We start from the raw sequence: 19461 nt of genomic DNA, 5'->3' as shown, positions 1-19461 counted from the left end.
AGCACCATTCTCCAGGTTGGCTCCCCTCCCAGTGCCCATCCCTTCTCACCTCAGATCCTCTGTCTGACTGCCTTCTGTTCATGGGAAAGCGAGTCCGGTAAGGTGGGGCTCCCTAGGCCTCCCTCCCTCCCTCACAGGTGATTGTGACTAACTTCTCCCCACTCCTCACTGCAACTCTAGCTTCTGAGGAGTCTACCCTCCCGTACCCTGCAGCCTCTGCACCTTCCCAAGACGCACACGTGGCCACGAACCTCCCTTCAGATTTCTTCCTGGCTGGCCCTGCCCAGCCCCTGGCCCCTTAAGGATAACTGGCATTGCTTTGAAAATGGCAAACGCCACTGACTGACACACCAGAGCTGTATGGTCTGGGCTTTCCTCCAACCAAGACACAGCCCTGCCCCCCTCAGTCTCAGTCTGCAGCTCTCGAGATGATCTAATTCACATGCAAGGCTGTGAACACCAGCTAAGAATGACGACTCCCAACGTGTATCTCTAGTCCGGCTCCTTCACCTGAGCCCCAGGCTCATCGACCCGAGTGCCTCTTTGAAGTCCTAATTTGGATGACAAATGGCATCTTAAAAATGCCTCATGTCCACCATTTACTCTGGAATTCCATTCCTGTCAGGTATCTCCCAGACTCCTCATTTTAGTAACAGCCCCAGCACCCACCGAGGTGTCTGAGGTCACATTCAATTTCCACTGTTCCCTCCCCCAGGCCCTGCCCTGGAATCAGTCCTGTTATCTCCATCAATAAGCCCATCTCAAGTGTAGTTCTGTAGGGACCATGGCCGGAAACACACAAGCTCACAGCATGGTGCACTAACAGTCCTCCGTAGGGTGCTCCCTGGAGGGGGAGGCATCTCCTGCCGCTGTTCACCTCAGAAGGCAGTGGATTCTCACACAGGAGGCCCAGGAGAAGGGACTCAAGGTTCTCCCATGGTCTGAGCTTTGAAGGGCCCGAGGTCTGGGGGAGCTCCTAATTAGCAGACACACTTGCCAATGAGCAGATGAGGATGGGGGAACCCACGCAAGGCTGTTATCACTTCAACTCATGGGCTCTCAGGAGCCATGGGAAAGGCCTGTGTCCAGTGTACAGCCCAGCCATCACAGATCCCAGCCTGCATTTGCCAACCCGGACAGCCTAGACTCCATCTACTTGCGACACTTACTTCTGTTCTGTTCCCCACCCAGAATGTGATGGACTCATTCAGATATTCTGGCCTGTCTCAAGCGAGACAAATTCAGTGAAAAATGAAGTGTCCACATTTGGACCAGAGCATGAAAGGAGAAACAAGGCCTCATGGTCAGCATGATGGTGGTGGCCAAACAATTCCACCAGGTGAGATGAACCAGGGTAGGGTTGAGAATCCAAGGTCCTGGGTTGGACAAATCATCTTCCTTCATTGTTGACTGGGGTGTTGGGGACTGACTACCACAAACTAACGACACGTTAGGGGGCCCACGTGGTGGGCGTCAGCTGCAACAGAAACGGATTCAGCTCTTTACTGCCAACATGGGTTAAAAGTAAAGGCCGAGGCAGGAAGGTCTGCACGGCTGCTGAGGCAAACCACAGACCCAGCTCTGAATGCCCACAGGCTGGAGCAGAGAGGAAGCTACGGCCCTTTTAGCAGTCCCTTTGCCCAACAGATCCAGGTAAGCCAGCTACTTAGGAGAAGGCCATGTTGTCCTGATACTCAGAAAAACCAGCCTCGTAAAGGGAAAAAATACTGGCATGGATTTTAGACCCAATTCTGCCCATTTATGAAGGCAAAGTAAAGTAAATGGCACGGGGAAGTTGAATGCAAAAAAAAAAAAATTAAAGAACCAAACGGTGACCGCTTCCTCCAACAGCGTCCCCTGCAGCTGTCACCTCCGTGGCGGCCACATCCTCACCAGTGACCGCCGGCCAGGAAGCGACGTCACGCACGTCACACAGCGACAGCCAGGAACCGCGTGCTGAGCACGTTTGTGTAAAAGCAGGAATCGAGCAAAATGCTGCAGAGTTTGACCTTACAAGTTTAAATACTCCATGAAAAGAATCCCTGAGCAGCCGACTAAATCAATTCACATCTTACTTCTTCAAAACAATGAAACAAATTTAATAAGGGCGCATTTGTCACCAAATAAAAGGAGGACCAAACATGTTCCTCAAAAGCAAGGATTTCAACAGGTATCAAACACCAGTGGGTGATGAGCTAACAAAGCAAATATTCCAAAAAATTAGAAAATAAAAAATGACTAAGATAATAGATGGATCAAAACAGCTGTTAAGTTGTTGCTTTTTAAAGCGATGGAGACTGTACGGAGGGCAATCTGGCTATTTCAAATGCAGGGTGTGCACAGCCCACATTTTCAGAAGCAACAACATGCTCACTGGGCAGTACAAGTGAAAAAGGAGTAAAGAAAAAGGAAAAGAGGAACAAGAGAAAATTAGAATGACACAAGAACAAAAATGATTTTGACTGCATGTACAAGAATTTATGTGAGTGTGTGAGGCCAGGGACGCGGGGATGGTGAGGCCCAACCTCACCTCCTGCTCAAGGGAAAGCAGGGGCCTGAGGGGAGCGGCGCTGCCGGGGGACCACAACGTGTTCAGCTCCCCTAACCAAAATTCGACCTACAAGCGACTAGGCAGCTTTTGAGCTACAAATTATTGTCGCATTTCAGTCTGGACCGTTTTACTCACTTCCACCAAGAGTAGCAGGAGAGAATGAGGCTCTGCTCCTGCACCAAAGCATTGTTTAAAAAATTAATGACTGTGGAATAGTAAAAGAAACAATGGAGTAAAAGTGACTGGAGGAGAATGTGCTTGACCCGAGCTCACTGGCCGCGTTATCTCAATGACGTTCAGATGCTGGCTGAGCCCTTATGGTACCACAATAGACAGACCCACAAGGAGGCAGGTTTAATGCGCTGAACCACTGTGGGCTAAGTACACATCCGGCTACTCCGCCAAGTCCCAAGGGCAGACTTCAAAAGGCAAAAACAAGCTGGCATTCTCTGGTGGGTCTGCAGACTCAGAGACAAGCATTTGTTGAGCAAAAATGTCACCAGTGCCTCCTATGACAAAAGAAGTGGCACTGGCGTGGGGGCTGGGGCAGGGCTCCAGGCTTCCACTGCTCACTCACCAGTCTGTCCAGGGGGAGAAGGTGGTCCCTGCTTAGGTTTCGCTGATGCACCTACTTGACTAATGTCTGGGGCCTCAGCAGGAGTTGACAGATGAGGTGAACGGAGCGAGACTCTGTGTAGCACGGTGCTGGGAGCTATGCCCTCAGCAGTGCCCAGGCTCCTAAACATGCCAGCTCATCTCCAAGAAGCAGATGGGGAGTGCGGGCATGTAGATCACAGGGCCCTGTGAGGACAAGTACAGATCATGGCCACGACATGCCTCTCCTCTTCCTTAAGCCATAGAGGTATTTCTGGGGAGGAACAGAAAATTCATCCAGAGCCTGCTAGGTGGGCTCTCGCAGGTGGGACTAGTGTCCCCTGTGCTTCTCACTCACAGGGCTGGTCTAGACATTCTTTTTATTAATTCCCTAGCATCTTCTCCTCCAACTTACCAACAACCAGAAAGTAGGATCTGATCTTAGGTAAGTTCAAGAATCACAGAGCACCACCTCCAAAGCGGGCCCGGTAGCACATGCCAGGTCTTCTGACCGCCACCTGTGGGACCACCATGAGCCCTCTCCAGACTCAAGGACCGAGGCCGTAGGCCGGGGGGACACAGCTTCCCTCACTCACCCCAGCAAAGGGGGACCACGTCTCGGCAAAGGCATCTCACCCTCTTCAGCCCGAGGGAAAACATGATAGATATACGGGGAAACAGAGCAGAAGGTGGGGGGTAGGCAGCCCAGAAGAGCTCATCTGTACTTCCGAGGCAAAGTGGGGCCATTGACTTAATCACAGGGACAAAGTGGGAATGAACATTTCCCTGCTCTGTCCCATACACCGTGATACGCCTTTCCCTGCATAAGGAGTTCATTAGGAAGTCCCTGGCGGTGTTTCTGATGTCCTAACTTGGCATGGTGGCTGTCGGGCAGGAAGAGACGGCCTGAGCTGAAAAGGTGCTGGGCCTGGGAGGCAGGTGACAGCGGCTCCAGCCGCAGCTCAACCAGCGCCTCGTTCTGCCTCTCGGGGCTCAGCATCTCATCTATAAGCAAAGGGATGAGCATGTACCAGGACAGGCTGCGCAACAGAAATGAAATGAGAGCCATGTAAAGAAAGTTTCCCAGTTGCCACGTTTAAAATTTGAAACAAAGAAACAAACCAACAAACAAAAAACAAATACTAGAATGTGATTTTAAGAACAGATCTTACTTAATCTACTGTATGTAAAATACTATTATTTTGACATGTAATCAATATAGGAAGTAGAGAGATAGTTTATGTACTTTTACTAGACAAGCCTCAGCGTCTGATGTGCATTTGACCTACAGTACATCTCAGCTGAGTCCAGCCTCCTCCCCAGTGCTCCTAGCATCAGTGGCTTTGGCTACTTTATTGGACAGCAACTTCAGGGGTCCCACCATGTTCCTGGCTGTAAAGCGGGAGTAAGTGTCCACACTAACCCTAAAAGGATCTCTCTGAAATAAAGGCGGATTCACTTTGAAATGTCTGGAAACCGGCGGGCTGCACCTCCCTCCCCCCTTGGCTACAAGATTGACTTCTCCCTTGCTGATCCCTTTCTGGATGTAGGGAAGCAATCCAGCACACAGCCAAGGTGGACTGGCTTCCAGGTAAACTTACCTGCTGTCTGTGTCCAGTCCCATGAAGTCCTCCTTCTCAAACGGGATGCAGGGGAGGGGGATCTTGTCCCCAGAATTCTTGGGGCCACCATCCAGCCACTTGGACTTGAGCAAGATGAAGAGTGACTCAGTGAAGTCCTCGATCCTCTTCTCCACCACCCTGCAGTACTCTTAGATTGAAGGCAACGTCGGTGCGCGTCTGCTCGGCTACCTCCCCATGCTGCACAAAGACAAAAAGCTGAGAGTCATTAAGCGATGCGCCATACAGCTCCTCTGCATGTGGAGCTTCTCGAAGGCCTTGGCAGAGAGACATTCGGTAATGGTGACAAGTCCCACGACCTTGGGGTGTTTCTGGAAGACGCTCCACCGATTCTCGGGCACATAGCGGTGCCTGTAGTGGATACAGAGTGTCCACTGGGAGCCACAAGGGCTGATATGGCTAACCGAGGTGAGTAGCTGATAGATGCAAAAGAAATTCTCCTCTGAGATGATCTCTATGGATTGGACCACAACGGGACGAGTCTGGTGGTCCTCAGCACACTGCACGTAGTCAGGGATGCTCATGTTGCAGGCCCTGCCGAGAGGGGAGAGGAGATCGAGGTACATTCTCTGCTGTGTGCTACGGGCCCATCTGGGTTGCGGTGACCTGGTATGTACCAGCCAGAAGACAAGGGAAGCCAAAGCAAATCCAAGGGTACAGTTTGTCCTCAGAGTCTGCATATGGCTACTGTAGCTCGGATCACATTACCCAGCTTTTGGTCTAGGCTTCCTGCCTCTGCAGAGAAAGGTCATTTCTTATTTTCTATTTCCAAGCACCTAGCAAGGCCCTGATGCAAAGTCACTGCTCAAAAATGCTGAATAAAGAAATGAACAAAGGAAATGCTTCCCCAACCCCCTTCAGCAGAATATAAAGAGAAGGACCACAGTAGGATCAAAAGATCTGGATTCCTATTCAATTTATTTGAACTCCTAAGCTTCATAATAATGGATAAGAAAACTTGCCTTGGGGTAGAGGGTACTGTTCATTGGTGGAGCACATGCTTAGCATGTACGAGGTCCTGGGTTCAAACCCCAGTACCTCATTTTAAAAAATCAAACAAATAAATACACCTAATTTCCCTCCTGAAAAAGTATTTTTTAATTCAAAAGTCAAAAAACACCTTGCAATTGACACAACATTGTAAACTTGACTATACTTCAATTAAAAAAAAAGCCTTGCCTTACAAGAATATATCTGGATTACGGATGTTTGAAAATGTAAAATGCATAGGGTACCACCTGCATAAAAGGAGGTGACTGTACACATGTTCTATCCCTCCTTTATGAGTTATACTTCCTTTGGGGGGGTTATAACCTCTCAGAGCTAATTTTCTCAGATTAAAAAATATAAACATTACCTGATTCTCAGTACTGCTGAAGAATCAGATAACTCTATGAAAGCATCTGACCCACAGAGTTTACTCAATAAATGTTTGTTGAATGAATGAATAAACAAGCAAAGTGAATGCTGCTCCCTGTCACAAACCATCATAATGGTACTGCCTGGAAATCCCAAGCCCACGTTCACCCGACTCTGCATTAACAATGTGGGTGACCTGGACAGGCCTGCGTGCTTCACGAAGCCCCAGTTTAATCGTGAATAGAAATAAGGGCAATAACACAAACCTCAAATTGTTAGTGAGTCAGTAATGAATTGTACCCCAACACTGCATGATGGAACCATTAAGAAAACTGGGCAAAGGGTCCATAGGCCCTCTCCATATAATCTCTTACTACCACATGGGAATCTACATTACATCTCAAAATTAAAAGTCTAATATTGTAAAGAGGTTATCGAGGTTAGGTGAGCTCACTGTCTCAAATAAGGAACACACAGTACAAATAGGACAATGCCCAGCCCATGAGATACACTCAGTTAACATTCCCACTGAGCCCACTAGTCCCTCCAACTTCAGAGCAAGAGGATGGGTCCTCGTGGCAACAGGCCACAGCACCTGAAGCTAACAAAGCTAATGGTGTCCACTTAAAAGAGCCCCTGTCACCACCCTTGTTCTAATTTTCTATTTGTAATTTTTTTCTTTTCATTAAATTGGAACTCCAAATTGCATAGAATTCTTACCAGATATCATGATGGCAGCCCTTCAAAACCTGACCACAGAGATCATGATGGCAGCCCTTCTTGGTGAAACAATAAAATGAAAAGCCATTTCCACAAGACCTCTGTGTAAATCTACTAGGGAACTTCATCCTGGACTGAGGAAGAGGACTGGGGAGGAGGGGGTAAACTGGGACACGGAGAAATATGGGCCACCTGTCCCACAATGGACTTTAGACTCACCCTCACCCTCCAGGAACTTCTAAATACACACAGACAGAGTGCTATGGACAAGAATTTTTTTTAAACAAATCCCTGAATCCCTAGCAGATCTTGTTTCTACCGAGACACAAATATCTTATTTGTATAATGTTTCACAGAAGCCTTAAAATATTATCACCCCAACTTGACACATCAAGAAACTGAGGTAGAGAAGTTTATCACATTCTACAAGATTAGAGAGAGGCCACGTCAGACACCGTATTTAAATCCAAGTCCCTGCTCCGTTGCTCACACTAGAAAGTGTCACATACTGCCTCTTTCCTGCCCTCTCCCTGCAATAAATCTCTGAAGAGTCTTTTCTGTGTCACCTGCAATCAAAATCACATCAATTTTTCACAAAGAGCTATGTCACTCCTTGGAGGACATACCAAAATCTAAAGGGTTGGGTTGAGAGGAGATATTTGCATTTTCTGTTTCTCAAAGGAAACATGGCTTTAAAAGAAACTGAAAATTATTTATCTAGTCTAAGCGCTCATTGTGCACAGAAAGAAACGGAGGCTCAGAGGAGAAGAGGAAAGGGCGTTATTAACAAATATTGCCTCAGCGCAGCACTAAGCCAGCCCTGGGCACTTCTGGGGGAGGATCTGGAAGGCCCAGGAAAATGACTGTTAGAAAATAGAAAGAGAAGAAGAATATAAGGTCCCGTCTCTACACCACCATACCATGAATTTCCACCAAATTACCCAGTATGGGTGCAGCCAATAGTAAGGTTGTCTAAACAGGTTATTGAAACCTGGAATTCTCAACCATAGTGGAAATTCCAGCATTTACTGTGCTTTTTTCCCAGTTCAATCATCAATTCAGTGGGCATTCTGTACCAGGGACTACACGAGACCTGGAGTTCTCCCAAATAAAGATCTCTATTACCACGTGTGCAAACCACATAAAGGCAACCAGAAGAAAAGCGCCCACAGATAAGATGGAATTACTGAAACTGAAAGCAGCCAAAGAGCATATATTACTAGGAAAAATGGTGCTCCTATAAATGGACTCATGGACATAGAAAGCAAACTGTATTTAGCAGGCAGGAAAGGAGGGATTAACAGATACAAATTAGTAAATATAAAATAAATGACAAGGACCTGCTATATAACACAGGGAACTATATTCAATTTCTTGTAATGAGTTATACTAAAAACAATCTAAAACATATGTATATACATATGCATATGTTTATAACTGAATCTCTGCTGTACACCTGAAACTAACATTGTAAATTGACTACACTTAAATAAAAAATAATTTAAAAAATAAGTAAAAATAAAAGCAACGCCATTAAGAAAAAATAAAAGAACACTCTAATCCCCTTAGCTGTAGGTGGTGGAGAATTCTGGTTGTAAACACCAAGTCCACTGGATCACTCCAGCAATGGCTGTCACTCTTTCTGACCATCAGAGAGTCACTTGCTTCACTGAGGTTTCTTTTCTCTTCTGTGAAAGGCTACAGCTGCAACTAACGATGTATAGAATCTCATCATTCACAAGCCCAACAAGTAGTGAGGGCTTCCCATGGGCCAGGCTCTGGACAAAGGAAAATATAGGGTCCGAAATATATTCATGGGTAGAAGAAGTTTGTGCCATAAAGACGTTAATTCTTCCTGTTTTGATAGACAGATTCATTGCAATTCTGATTAGAATTCCTACCAGATTTTTCTTGGAATGTAACAAGTGAATTTATGGTCAAGATTAGCCAAGAAATTTCTTTAGAACCACCACTGGGGAGGGGTGGATAGGTCATTAATTTCCACTGCTCTTTCTGAAGTGATAAAAACGTTCTGGAATAATAATGGTTGCACAACTGTGAATATGCTAAAAGCTGCTGAATTTTACCATTTAAATGGATGTACTTCATGGTGTGTGAACTATATCACAATAACGCTGTTATATGAAAAAATATTTCTTGACAAATATTTTTCTTTTTATACCACTAGTCTGTCCCACAATTTAAGAAAAATAAAAAAACAATACAAACCAAACTGTGCCAGGAGTTCTTTAGGACTGCAATATCCCTGGGTCTCCAAGGCCTCTGGTGATGCTGTTCCTGTTAACACACACTAGCTGGGCTGGGCTAGCTAGGGACTGTAACTATCTTTTTAAAATTGACTGTCACACGTTTCACCCTTGGAGAGGGAAGGAAGGAGGATATCACAGCTTCATGCCTTCAGCTCATTTTTAACAGAACCAAGCCCTGCTTTCACCACTGTTAATCCCTCTCACTATAAAAACACGTGACATCAACAAGCACCGCCATCATAACACCTGAAAGTGTTCAAGATACTTACCTGCGGCAGAAACACTGAGGGAGGAGACAGAAGCTTGCTCAGCACTGATGCTCCCTTTTCCCGACTCCACCAGGTGAAGCTGGGCGCTACAGCCAGAGGCTCTCAGTCCGGGGAGCAGCACACACGCCACTGAGCTGGTCCTGAGGGAGGGTGAAAGGGAAAGGAGGGCAGCCCTAGGGGGGAGGGAAAGGGGGGGTGCGGGCTGCAGCCCCGCTCGGAGGCCAGCCCCAGCACCAGCATACGCCGCCCGCTCCCGTCCAGGTCCGCAGACCACGCCCGCCCGGGAAACAGCCCGCCCATTGGTGGGGACGGGCAGGCGGCCGAGGAGAGGAAGCCCGGGAGGAGAGGACTCGCGGGCGGGAGAGGGGAAGGGGACGCCAGCCGTGGACTGAGGGGATCCCGGCTGCGTGAGAGGTGGCAGGCGCACACCTGGACCTGGACAGCTGTGGCCGGGGCGCCGGGGCAGGTGGTGCTGTCAGAAGGGTCTGGCCAGAGAAATTCAGCTGAACACGGGCTGACTGGCGCCCTTGGGGGCTGTGAAAGGCGGATCACCCTCCCGAAGCCGCCTGAACCCTTTCCCTGGAGCCCCCCACCTTGCACTTCCACAGCCAGAAGCCCCGGCCCCAGGCAGGAACCAAAGGCCTAACGGGCGACAGAGTTGAGAAGCATTTGGGGCCAATCCCCGGCTCGGACATGGAGCTTCGAACCAGGGGACCACCAGGCACCGACAGCGCATGCGCAGGAGGGACATGGATCCTCTCTGGATTCTGCGAGAGAAGGTGGGACAGCGAGGGAGGGAGAAGATGGGAGCGGGTGGAGAAGAGGGGAAAAGTGGAGGGATACAGATGGACAGGAAGAGCAGAGAAGGGATGGGTCTGGATAGGGGAGTGTCGTAGCGGAGTTGGAGAGAAAAAGCTTTACCTCTAGGGCACCCTGAGATGGCAGACCTACCTCTGTACCCTTCTGTAACCGTTCAAGTCCCGCAGCTCATTTTTTACCTCCCTGATCCAGCCCTCCATCAGATGCTTCTGCAGAAACACTACGGGGATCACACCCGTTGCCCCCATGCGGAGCTGGGTTTTCTGTTGCTCTGAGAACCAAGCACCCGCAGGTGTTGTCGCTCAGAACTTCCTTGGGAAGAGTACATATTCCCCTTTTACACACTGGGAAACAGGCAGGAAGGATCACTGCCTTAGCTCCACTGTCCCAGGTGTTGGTCTGGCGGGGAGTGGTGTGGTACAAGATCAGAGCCCCAGACAGAGCAGACTGCCTGAGTGTTGGTGCATAGTCCCCATCCCTCCTGGGTAAACCATACCCCAACCTAGTGGAAACATCAAGGGCTCACAGTGGTTTCCTGGGGGTGGGAGAGCTGTCCTCATGTGAAGGAAAAGTCCAGCTGGGCTAACAAGCTAAGTCACAAATCTAAGTGTGATAAGTGTCGGTTTACTGATCTAAGTTCTGCTGGGCTATCTCGTAAATCTGAAGTTTAGTGTCAGTTTATTGGGCTAACAACCTAACTCGTAATTCCAAGCTCAACAAGTGTCAGTAATGTGAACTATTACAAATTGATAAGCTCCAGTGTACTGATTCCTTGCATTTTGTTCTTTGAGTCTTATTGGCTAATATCCCCTTACTTGTATTGAAGTCTTTAAAACCTCATGTGCACGTCTTGGAGGTGCTCAGAAATTCGGAGCAGAAGCCCCTCTGAGCCCGCCGGCATAATAATTCTGAGTACTCCAGCACTCCGATTGGTGCTTGTTTCTTGGCTGGCCTGTTTCCATAACACTCAGCTCCAGTGCCCTGCTTTCTAGGTAGATAGGAGTGTTACCAAGTCCAAATTCATTCTCCTCAGTGCAGGACAGGCCAATAAGTTTGGAAACCAGATGTTGGGGCTTGGAATAGCAAGTTTCTGTAGACCTAGTTGGCAAACTAATGTTCTGGAAAACCATCTCCCCAAGTCACAATTCAGGCTCCTTTCCTACGCGCTTGGTTGTTGCAAACTTCTAAGTGTAGGAATTCCTTCTTGTTACAATCCTTTGTTCTTACAGCTATCTGCGTGGGTCAGATCCCTGTAAATCTCCAACAAAACAAACGTTATTTTCTATTCTGCAATTTGCTATCTTTTAATGAATGAAAAAATGTTAAATATCCTTAAAGGTCAGAGCTTCAGAATAAGCTCTCCTGTGTATTTCAGGCTCTAGGCAACAATTTTTTACAAGCAAGATGAAGCCTAGGAGACAGAGCATAGGGTTAAATTCAAAGGAACAGATCTAATATGGAGTCAGATTTGTTCTGTTCTATTACCCGGGCAGAAGCCACTTGAGGATTTAAATCTCTTTAAGTTAAAAATAACTAAAATTTTAAAGGAATTTACATACATAGGTGGGAATGTGCAAAGCATATCTGGAAAAGCACCCAAAAGATAGTAAACAGTGGCATCTCCAGACAGGGCTGAAAGAACAGAGGATGAGGGAAAACTTCTTTCACTTGTGTATTTTTGTGCTCTGTTTGAGTTTTTTTTTTTAACCTTTTGCTTGCATTTCTTTTTCAGTTAAAATAATGTGTAATGGAGCAAAGGAGTAACTAGCTTAGCAAATACAGCAGCCATGGAATCACTAAGTCATCACTTTTGATTTAAGCCAGAAAGCATTTATTGACTCTCTCCAATGTGCTCAGTCCTGTTTTATAATTATTATTATTATTATTATTATTATTATTATTATTATTATTATTATACTATTATTATTTCTAGTACTATTACTATTACTATTATTACTATTATTTTATGAAATAATAACATGGTATACCTCACCCCTGCCCATGGCTGGTGGAAAACCAACTGAGTTTTTCTTGAGTTGTTTTCCAAGGAGTAGAGATGAGTTTATAAACAGAACACATCTTCAGGGCAAAACAGGCAGTGTGCATTACCAGCAGGCCAGACAGCAATGAAGGGTTTTCAATTGAGGCGCAAAGAAGCTGAGAGAGAAAGCCTCAAGGACACTACAAAAAGCTGCCCAAACTGCCATCTCCATGGTACTACTGAAATAGGAAAGAACAAATCTGACTCCACATTTGATCTGTTTCTTTGACTTTAACAAAGCCAAGTTAATATGCTCCGGTCTTTTCATGGGTTATGATGTCACAGAGGAAACGGACAGGTCAACAAGGAACCACTCTGCCGTGATCACGGAGCCGGGGAAAGGGATGGGTTGCAAGATGTATGAAGCAGCCGCAACTGTGCCCGTGCTTCTAGGCAGGTATCCAAAATCGCCTCGACAAGGTGTCAAACATTTGTGCCCACGTCCTCATCAACAGACATGTATTAAAGACAAATGGAAACATATAAAAGGCCAATACCCTTGCTGGGTACACCGTCCAAAGAACAAAGTCTCAGTTTGACAACTGGCCATCTCGGTTCCATGGGATTCATTCTTGGAGAACCTTAAAAACCACTCTTCTGTCCTCAAGAATTGCTGCATATTTTTCCTATCTTTGGCTCAGGGATGCAGCACGTTCAAGTGAACTTTAATGTCTGCACAGATTTGACTGTCTTTCTCCAGGTTCATTTGTCCATTCCAATGAGGCCTGAGCTATGTCCATCCTCCATAAGATCTATTCCCTCCAGTGACAGTTCATTGAGCCTGCAATTAAAAGCCAAGTGAACAAGACTGTCCTCAGCTAAAAAGTTCACCCACCCTTCACTGTTTTCTTAATCTCCTCTCCTGGCTAATTGCAACAGACTAACACCTCCCTCCACCAAGATTACCAACTATGTCATTTTGTCTCCCCAAAGAGAAAGTAAGGTCCATAATAGAGGAGACAACTACATAGTCACCTCTGAATTCGTAGCATATAGAACTGTTAATAAATAGATCTATGATTATGGCTTCTTTCCTTTAAAACCTTTCTGGTTATTTGAATGAGACCTTGGAAGGGAGGTGTTTGCTGTCCAGTATCTTGATCCACAAGACTCTGGAGGCCTTTTTCAGAATGGCTGTTCACTGATTCATTCAAAACACAACTTATCAATCAAGGAGTATCTGTGCTTTTCTGCCAGGTGTTTGTGGTCACTCTAATGCCAGAACAACTTTAAATTATATCCTTACTTTGGATTTGTTATTTTTCCCCTCTTCCAACAAAATTGACTTTCCTTAATTTCTTGCCTTGAGGAATTTTTTTTTTCCTATTTCACCCTTTAGTAAACCAAGATCCTCAGGATGGGCTTGGCCCATAATATGATCCCCCATCCAACTCCTAGTGTCAGAGGCCTGGGGCTCACATCCTGCCCTCCTGTCAAGGCAACTGAAAATCAGTTCAGGATCAAACCAGCACCCCAGGGATTCTAAGGCTCGCATATCTCCCAGAAACCCTGCTTTCTCATTTGTCTTGGCTTCTGAGAATTTTCCCTCACTTTCTTGACAATTAGTTGTGCAGCTTGAAAGATGAGGAAGGAAGGTTTTATTTCTTAATCAGCATTTTAAGGAACTTGTGTAATGAAAGTTTTCACGAGTTTCTAGAACCCTCCATTGCCGAGAAAGAAAACACACTAGACATTTTCTAAATTTAGCTCCCATGTGCATTTTTTCTTTGTTTTTGTTTTCTTAACTGTTAACAGACATTTTTTAATTAAAAAAAAATAAGGCCCCAAAAAGGATAGAACACTGAAGGGGCAATCAAAATTAAAGGGCAAAGACAGAAAAATGATAACTACTCTACAAAGTTAATATAATACATACACTATGTATCAGATCAGCAATTCTCAGTAACAGCTAATTGAAAAATGACCATGAGGTAAAATTTCTCTCCTGTCAGGACATGGCCAACAGAAAATACAATTAAACCAACAAACTAATATCCTAAGTCTGGCGAGGTACAGAAGTCTACAAGCTAAATGTGTCTTCTTCTGGAAAAGAGGAAGACACACCAGCTCTTTTCTGTGGAGCCTGAGCCCACGGGAGGACGGTGAAGTGAGCTCTGTAAGTACCCAATTAGCAAACTGAGTGATGAATAAATAGACGTGAGCTTTGATGACAGAGGTGATACTACTATTCATTTGTCCTGTAAAGTATGACTTCCGTTCAGTGATCAATACTTCGGTGTCCTCAGGAGTTGACATTATTCGAAAATGCACAGCCTGGGCGCAGACCTCCACTTTCAGCTCGTGACACTGCACTTAGATGTCACAAGGGCACCTCCAACTCCACCTGCAAAGAGCTGACTTCACGGTGCTCCTCCAATAGCCGTCCTGCCCAGGGCCTCTGGTCGGGGGCTAAGTTCTCCGTGCCTCTCCCAACTCAGACCCATCACTCACAGATGTGAATGGACCCCTCCTTCAGGGCCCAGATATCCTCAGACACCGAGTCCCACCACCCACACCTGACCTACCAGATACTCACTGGCACTCACTCAGCACTGACTCTGTGCTGGGACCATGCTGCACACTGCAAACGTTATCTCACTGGATCTCCACAACAGTCCTGGGAATTGGGTACATCGCTGCTTCAATTGATTAGATAAATTGTTTCACTTCCTTGAGTGCGTCATTCAAACTGACACGGCTACTGAGCCACAAGCCTGGGCCTGAAAACCACTTGAAAATTGAACACTGCTACACCTCGCAGCCACCCTACTCTGACTCATCACATCACCTCCTGCCAAGCCTTCTAAATGTTTCCAAGCATTCTACAAGACAAAAGTGAACTACGAGAGCACCCCACTCTCCAACATAAAATCTGTCAATGATGGTTCGCTGCCCTTAGGAGAAAGCCCCACCAGGCCTGAGCACAGCCCAACGGCCCAGCATCCGCGTTCCCTGCGCGGCCACGCCGCCTTACCCAGTACGCAGCTCTACACGTGCCTTCTCTAGGACAGGGATGCAGACTCCGCACAACCCAGGGCTTGTCTCACTTGAACAATGATCACCTTCTTCAGTGTTCATCTTCTTCTTTGCTGACCCTCAGAAAAATGTTTTCTCATGATGAATAAATATCTTTTTCCTTATAACTTCCCATCATTGATAATGAGCTCCCCCGAAAGAGAGAAGACCTAATTGTCAGTCTCCTTATCTGTAAAGTGAGATTAACAAGGAAATATGTGAGGTTTTATGAGAAATAATATTCATGTGAGGCTGAGGGACAATTCCATCATACAATAAGCACTCAATATGTGCTTAATTAATATTAATAAGAATATATTGCATTCCAGCAACCTTCAATCAATTTTTAATGACTTTGTCCAACAGACTACTGACAAACTGTTGGACGAACCACTTTGAGCAGATCAGCACAAGCGTACTGGGATAGGTAAGCGCTGACTCCAGTTGCAGCTGCAGCCACCCAGCACTACGGGGTGGGGGCAGTTTGCTCAAGCTCTTACATGTTGCTTGAGCATTTAGTTGTCGTTATTGATTAAAGACAGGTGGGGGTTCTTTAGTCAAAGCACCTGAAACATAAATCTTCAAAGATTGATGCAAATTAGGTTTCAAGAACAACACTCTCACTAGAAATTATTTGAAAATCATAGTCTTAGCTACTCCGCACATCAAAAGGGCATGTTCTTAATGTATCTGACTAAATACACCGGAAGGGTTGTTTAAAAGAAATTACGATGAAGCCATCCTGAATAAGCTCCAGTATCATCTGCACAAAGCCCCACCCAAGGGTCTCATTTCACATTTCCACATAGGTGTTCAGGTAGCTTAACTTGGGTCTTGGTTTCTTATAACACGGGGCGGGGAATAGTTGTGGATAGATTTAAGTAGCAAATATATAACTAGGGTAATTGCTGTTAAGGAATTCTAGAAATAAGAAGATTGATATATAGTCCCACCCATAAGAAACTCAGCATGTCCAATTACAGCAGCATTAAAAATAAAATGAGGGATACATTTAACAAAAGTTTACAAGATTTGTACATTGAACTTTTTGAAGTATCACCAAAATAAATTTTAAAAGATCTACATATATGGAAGACATCCCATTTCCATGGAATGATAGACAGTATTATTAAAAATATTAAGACTCCTCAAAATGATCTACATATACAGTGGAATCCCTATCAAAATTCCAGCTGACTTCTTTGCAAAAATTGAAAAACTGATCCCAAAATTAATATGGACGTGCAAGGGGCCCAGGATAGGCAAAACAACCTTGCAAAAGAAGAGTAAAGTTGGAGGACTCACTTTAAAAGGTACTAAAATGCTATAGTAATAAGTCAGTATGATGCTGGCATAAGTTTGGATAAATAAATCTATGAGACACAATAAAAACCCACGGGGAAAAACTTACATTTACAGACAGTTTTCCACTACGGGGCCAAAAACACCCCATTGAAAGAATAGTCTATTCAACAAATTGTGCAGGGACAGCTGGGTATCTGCAGGCAAAAGAATCAATCTGGAATCTGAACACCCATATTTTATATAACAAATAAAAATTAAAACAAAGTAGATCACAGACAGAAATGTAAAAATTAAACCTATAAACTTTCTAAAAGAAGACACAGTATAAATCTTTGTGGTCCTAGGATAGGCTTTGGTTTCCTGGATACAATACCAAGAGCACAAGTGATAGAAGAAAAAAGCAGATAAACTGGACTTCATCAAAATTAAAACCCTTTTCTTACAAAAGACATCATCAAGAAAGTCAAATGACAGGGGAAATGGGTATCTCAAGTCAGAGAGTGCGTGCTTAGCAAGAAAAATAAAATAAATCATTACATCTAACTACCTCCCCTGTAAAGAAATTGTTTTAATGTTTAAAAAAAATAAAGTGAAAGACAATGTGCAGAATAGAAGAACAATTTTGCAAAACATTTATCTAATAAGAGAGTAGCATCCAGGATATATAACGAATTCTTACAACTGAACAATACAATAAAACAGACCCAATTTTTAAATTTACCACAAATTTAGATACATATACAAATGGCCAATAAGCATATGAAAAGATGCTCAACATCACTAGACAAATCAAAATCAAAATGAGATCTCATTTTACACCCACTAGGATGGTTATAACCAAATCATGGACAATAACAAATGTCATTCAGGAGGCAGAGAAACCTCATATGCGGCCAGGGGAAAGGGACAATTGTGCAACTTCTTTGGAGAAGTCTGGTATTTCCTCAAAAGCTTAGAGTTATATGGCTCAGCAATTCCACTCCTATATGTAGAGTCATCCCTCAATACCCTTGGGTGGTTGGTTTCAGGAACCCCACACCCTGGATACCATAACCCAAGGATGTTCGAGTCCCTTTACAATCAGCCATCTGGATCCATGTAGTGGAAACTACAGATATGGAGGGCCAACTGTACAGCCAACAGAATGAAAACATATTCTCATAAAAATTTCACATCAATATTCATAGCAGTATCATTCAGAGTAGCCAAAAGTTACTAACAATATCCATCCATCAATGAACGGATAAACACATTTACCAAGAATAGGCCCACAAACTTTTGGTCATTGAAACTTTGACAAAGGAGGTGAGAACATACAATGGAGTAAAGACAGCCTCTTCAGCAAATGGTGCAGGGAAAACTTTACAGCTGCATGTAAATCAATGAAGTTAGACTACTCCCTCACAGCATACACAAAAATGAATTCAAAATGTGTTAAAGAATTAAACATGTAGACAAGACACTATAAACCTCTTAGAAGCAACCATAGGCAAAACATGTGACATACATCTCAGCAATGTTTTCCTAGAGCAGTCTACTCAAGCAATAGAAAAACAACCAAAAATATACAAGAGGGCTCTAATTAAACTTACAAACATTTGCACAGCTATGGAAACAGTAAGCAAAACAAAAAGACAACCAACCTATGGAATGGGAGAAAATATTTGCAATAAATGAAACTGCTAGGGGCTTAATTCCCAGAATATGTAAACAGCTTTTACACTTAATAAGAAAGAAAAACAAACAATTCAATTCAAAAATTGGCAGAAGTCCTAAAGAAACATTTCTCCAATGAAGACGCACAAATGGCCAGTAGGCACATGAAAAAATGTTCAATATCATTATCAGAGAAATGCAAATCAAAACTGCAATCAAATATCACCTCTCACTAGTCAGAATAGCCATCATTCAGAAGTTCACAGACAATAAATACTGGAGAGGCTGCGGAGAATTGGGAACCCTCCTACACTGTGGTGGGAATGCAGTTTGGTGGAGCCATTGTGGAAAAATTATAGAGGTTCATCAAAGACAAAACCTTGACCTCCCAGATGACCCAGCAATCCCACTCCTGGGCATATATCCAGAAGGAACCCTAATTAAAAAAGACACCTACACCCCAATGTTCACAGCAGCACTATTTACAATAGCAAGACATGGAAACAACCGAAATGTCCACTGACGGATGGCTGGATAAAGAGGTTGTAGCATATTTGTCCAATAGACTACTATTCAGCCATAAAATAATAATAAAATAATGCCATTTGCAGCAACATCAATGGACCTGGAGAATGTCATTCTAAGTGAAGTAAGCCAGAAAGAGAAAGGAAAATACCACATGAGATTGCTGACATGTGGAATCAAAAAAAAAAAAAAAAAGAAAGAAACAAAAAGATAAATTTCTCTACAGAACAGAAACAGACAGAGTCACAGGAACCAAACTGTGGTTACCAGAGGGGGGAGGGTGTGGGAAGGAATAAATTGGGAGTTCAAGATTTGCAGTTACTGAGTATGTAAAGAATAAACAGCAAGTTTATACTGTATAGCACAGGAGAATATATTTAATATCTTATAGTAACTTATGTTTAAAAACAGTATGAAAATGAATGCCGGTATGTTCCTTTTTAACTGAAGTCTTGTGCTGTAGACAAGAAACTGACACAACATTATAAACTGACTAGACTTCAATGAAAATATTTTTAAATAGACTAAAACCAAAAAAAATGGAAAAGGATATTATCAAACAAAAAGAATAAAGTACTGATTCAGGCTACAATATGGATGAACCTTGAAATTTTATGCTAAAATAAGCCAGACACAGAAAGCCAAATAGTGCCCTTTAAGGTGAACTGTATCTAAGCGTTTATTGTACTACTCCTGT

General features: G+C 44.3%; 1 protein-coding gene across 1 annotated transcript in view; it reads right to left on the bottom strand.

Moving 5' to 3' along the window:
* Positions 1 to 19461, bottom strand: part of LOC140693122 (uncharacterized) — a 141399-nt gene that overhangs the window by 59532 nt on the left and 62406 nt on the right. Inside the window, exons 4-5 of the mRNA XM_072957179.1 lie at positions 9404 to 9543; positions 4747 to 4965 (exon numbers count right to left, since the gene is read on the bottom strand). Coding sequence (XP_072813280.1) covers positions 4747 to 4965; positions 9404 to 9543 — 359 coding nt within the window. The remainder of the gene's footprint in view (positions 1 to 4746; positions 4966 to 9403; positions 9544 to 19461) is intronic.

This window comes from Vicugna pacos, unplaced genomic scaffold (genome assembly GCF_048564905.1).
Source record: "Vicugna pacos unplaced genomic scaffold, VicPac4 scaffold_19, whole genome shotgun sequence".
Classification (NCBI taxonomy): domain Eukaryota; kingdom Metazoa; phylum Chordata; class Mammalia; order Artiodactyla; family Camelidae; genus Vicugna; species Vicugna pacos.
The sequence above is the reverse complement of the archived record's forward strand: the minus strand, read 5'-3'. Positions and strand labels throughout refer to the sequence as shown.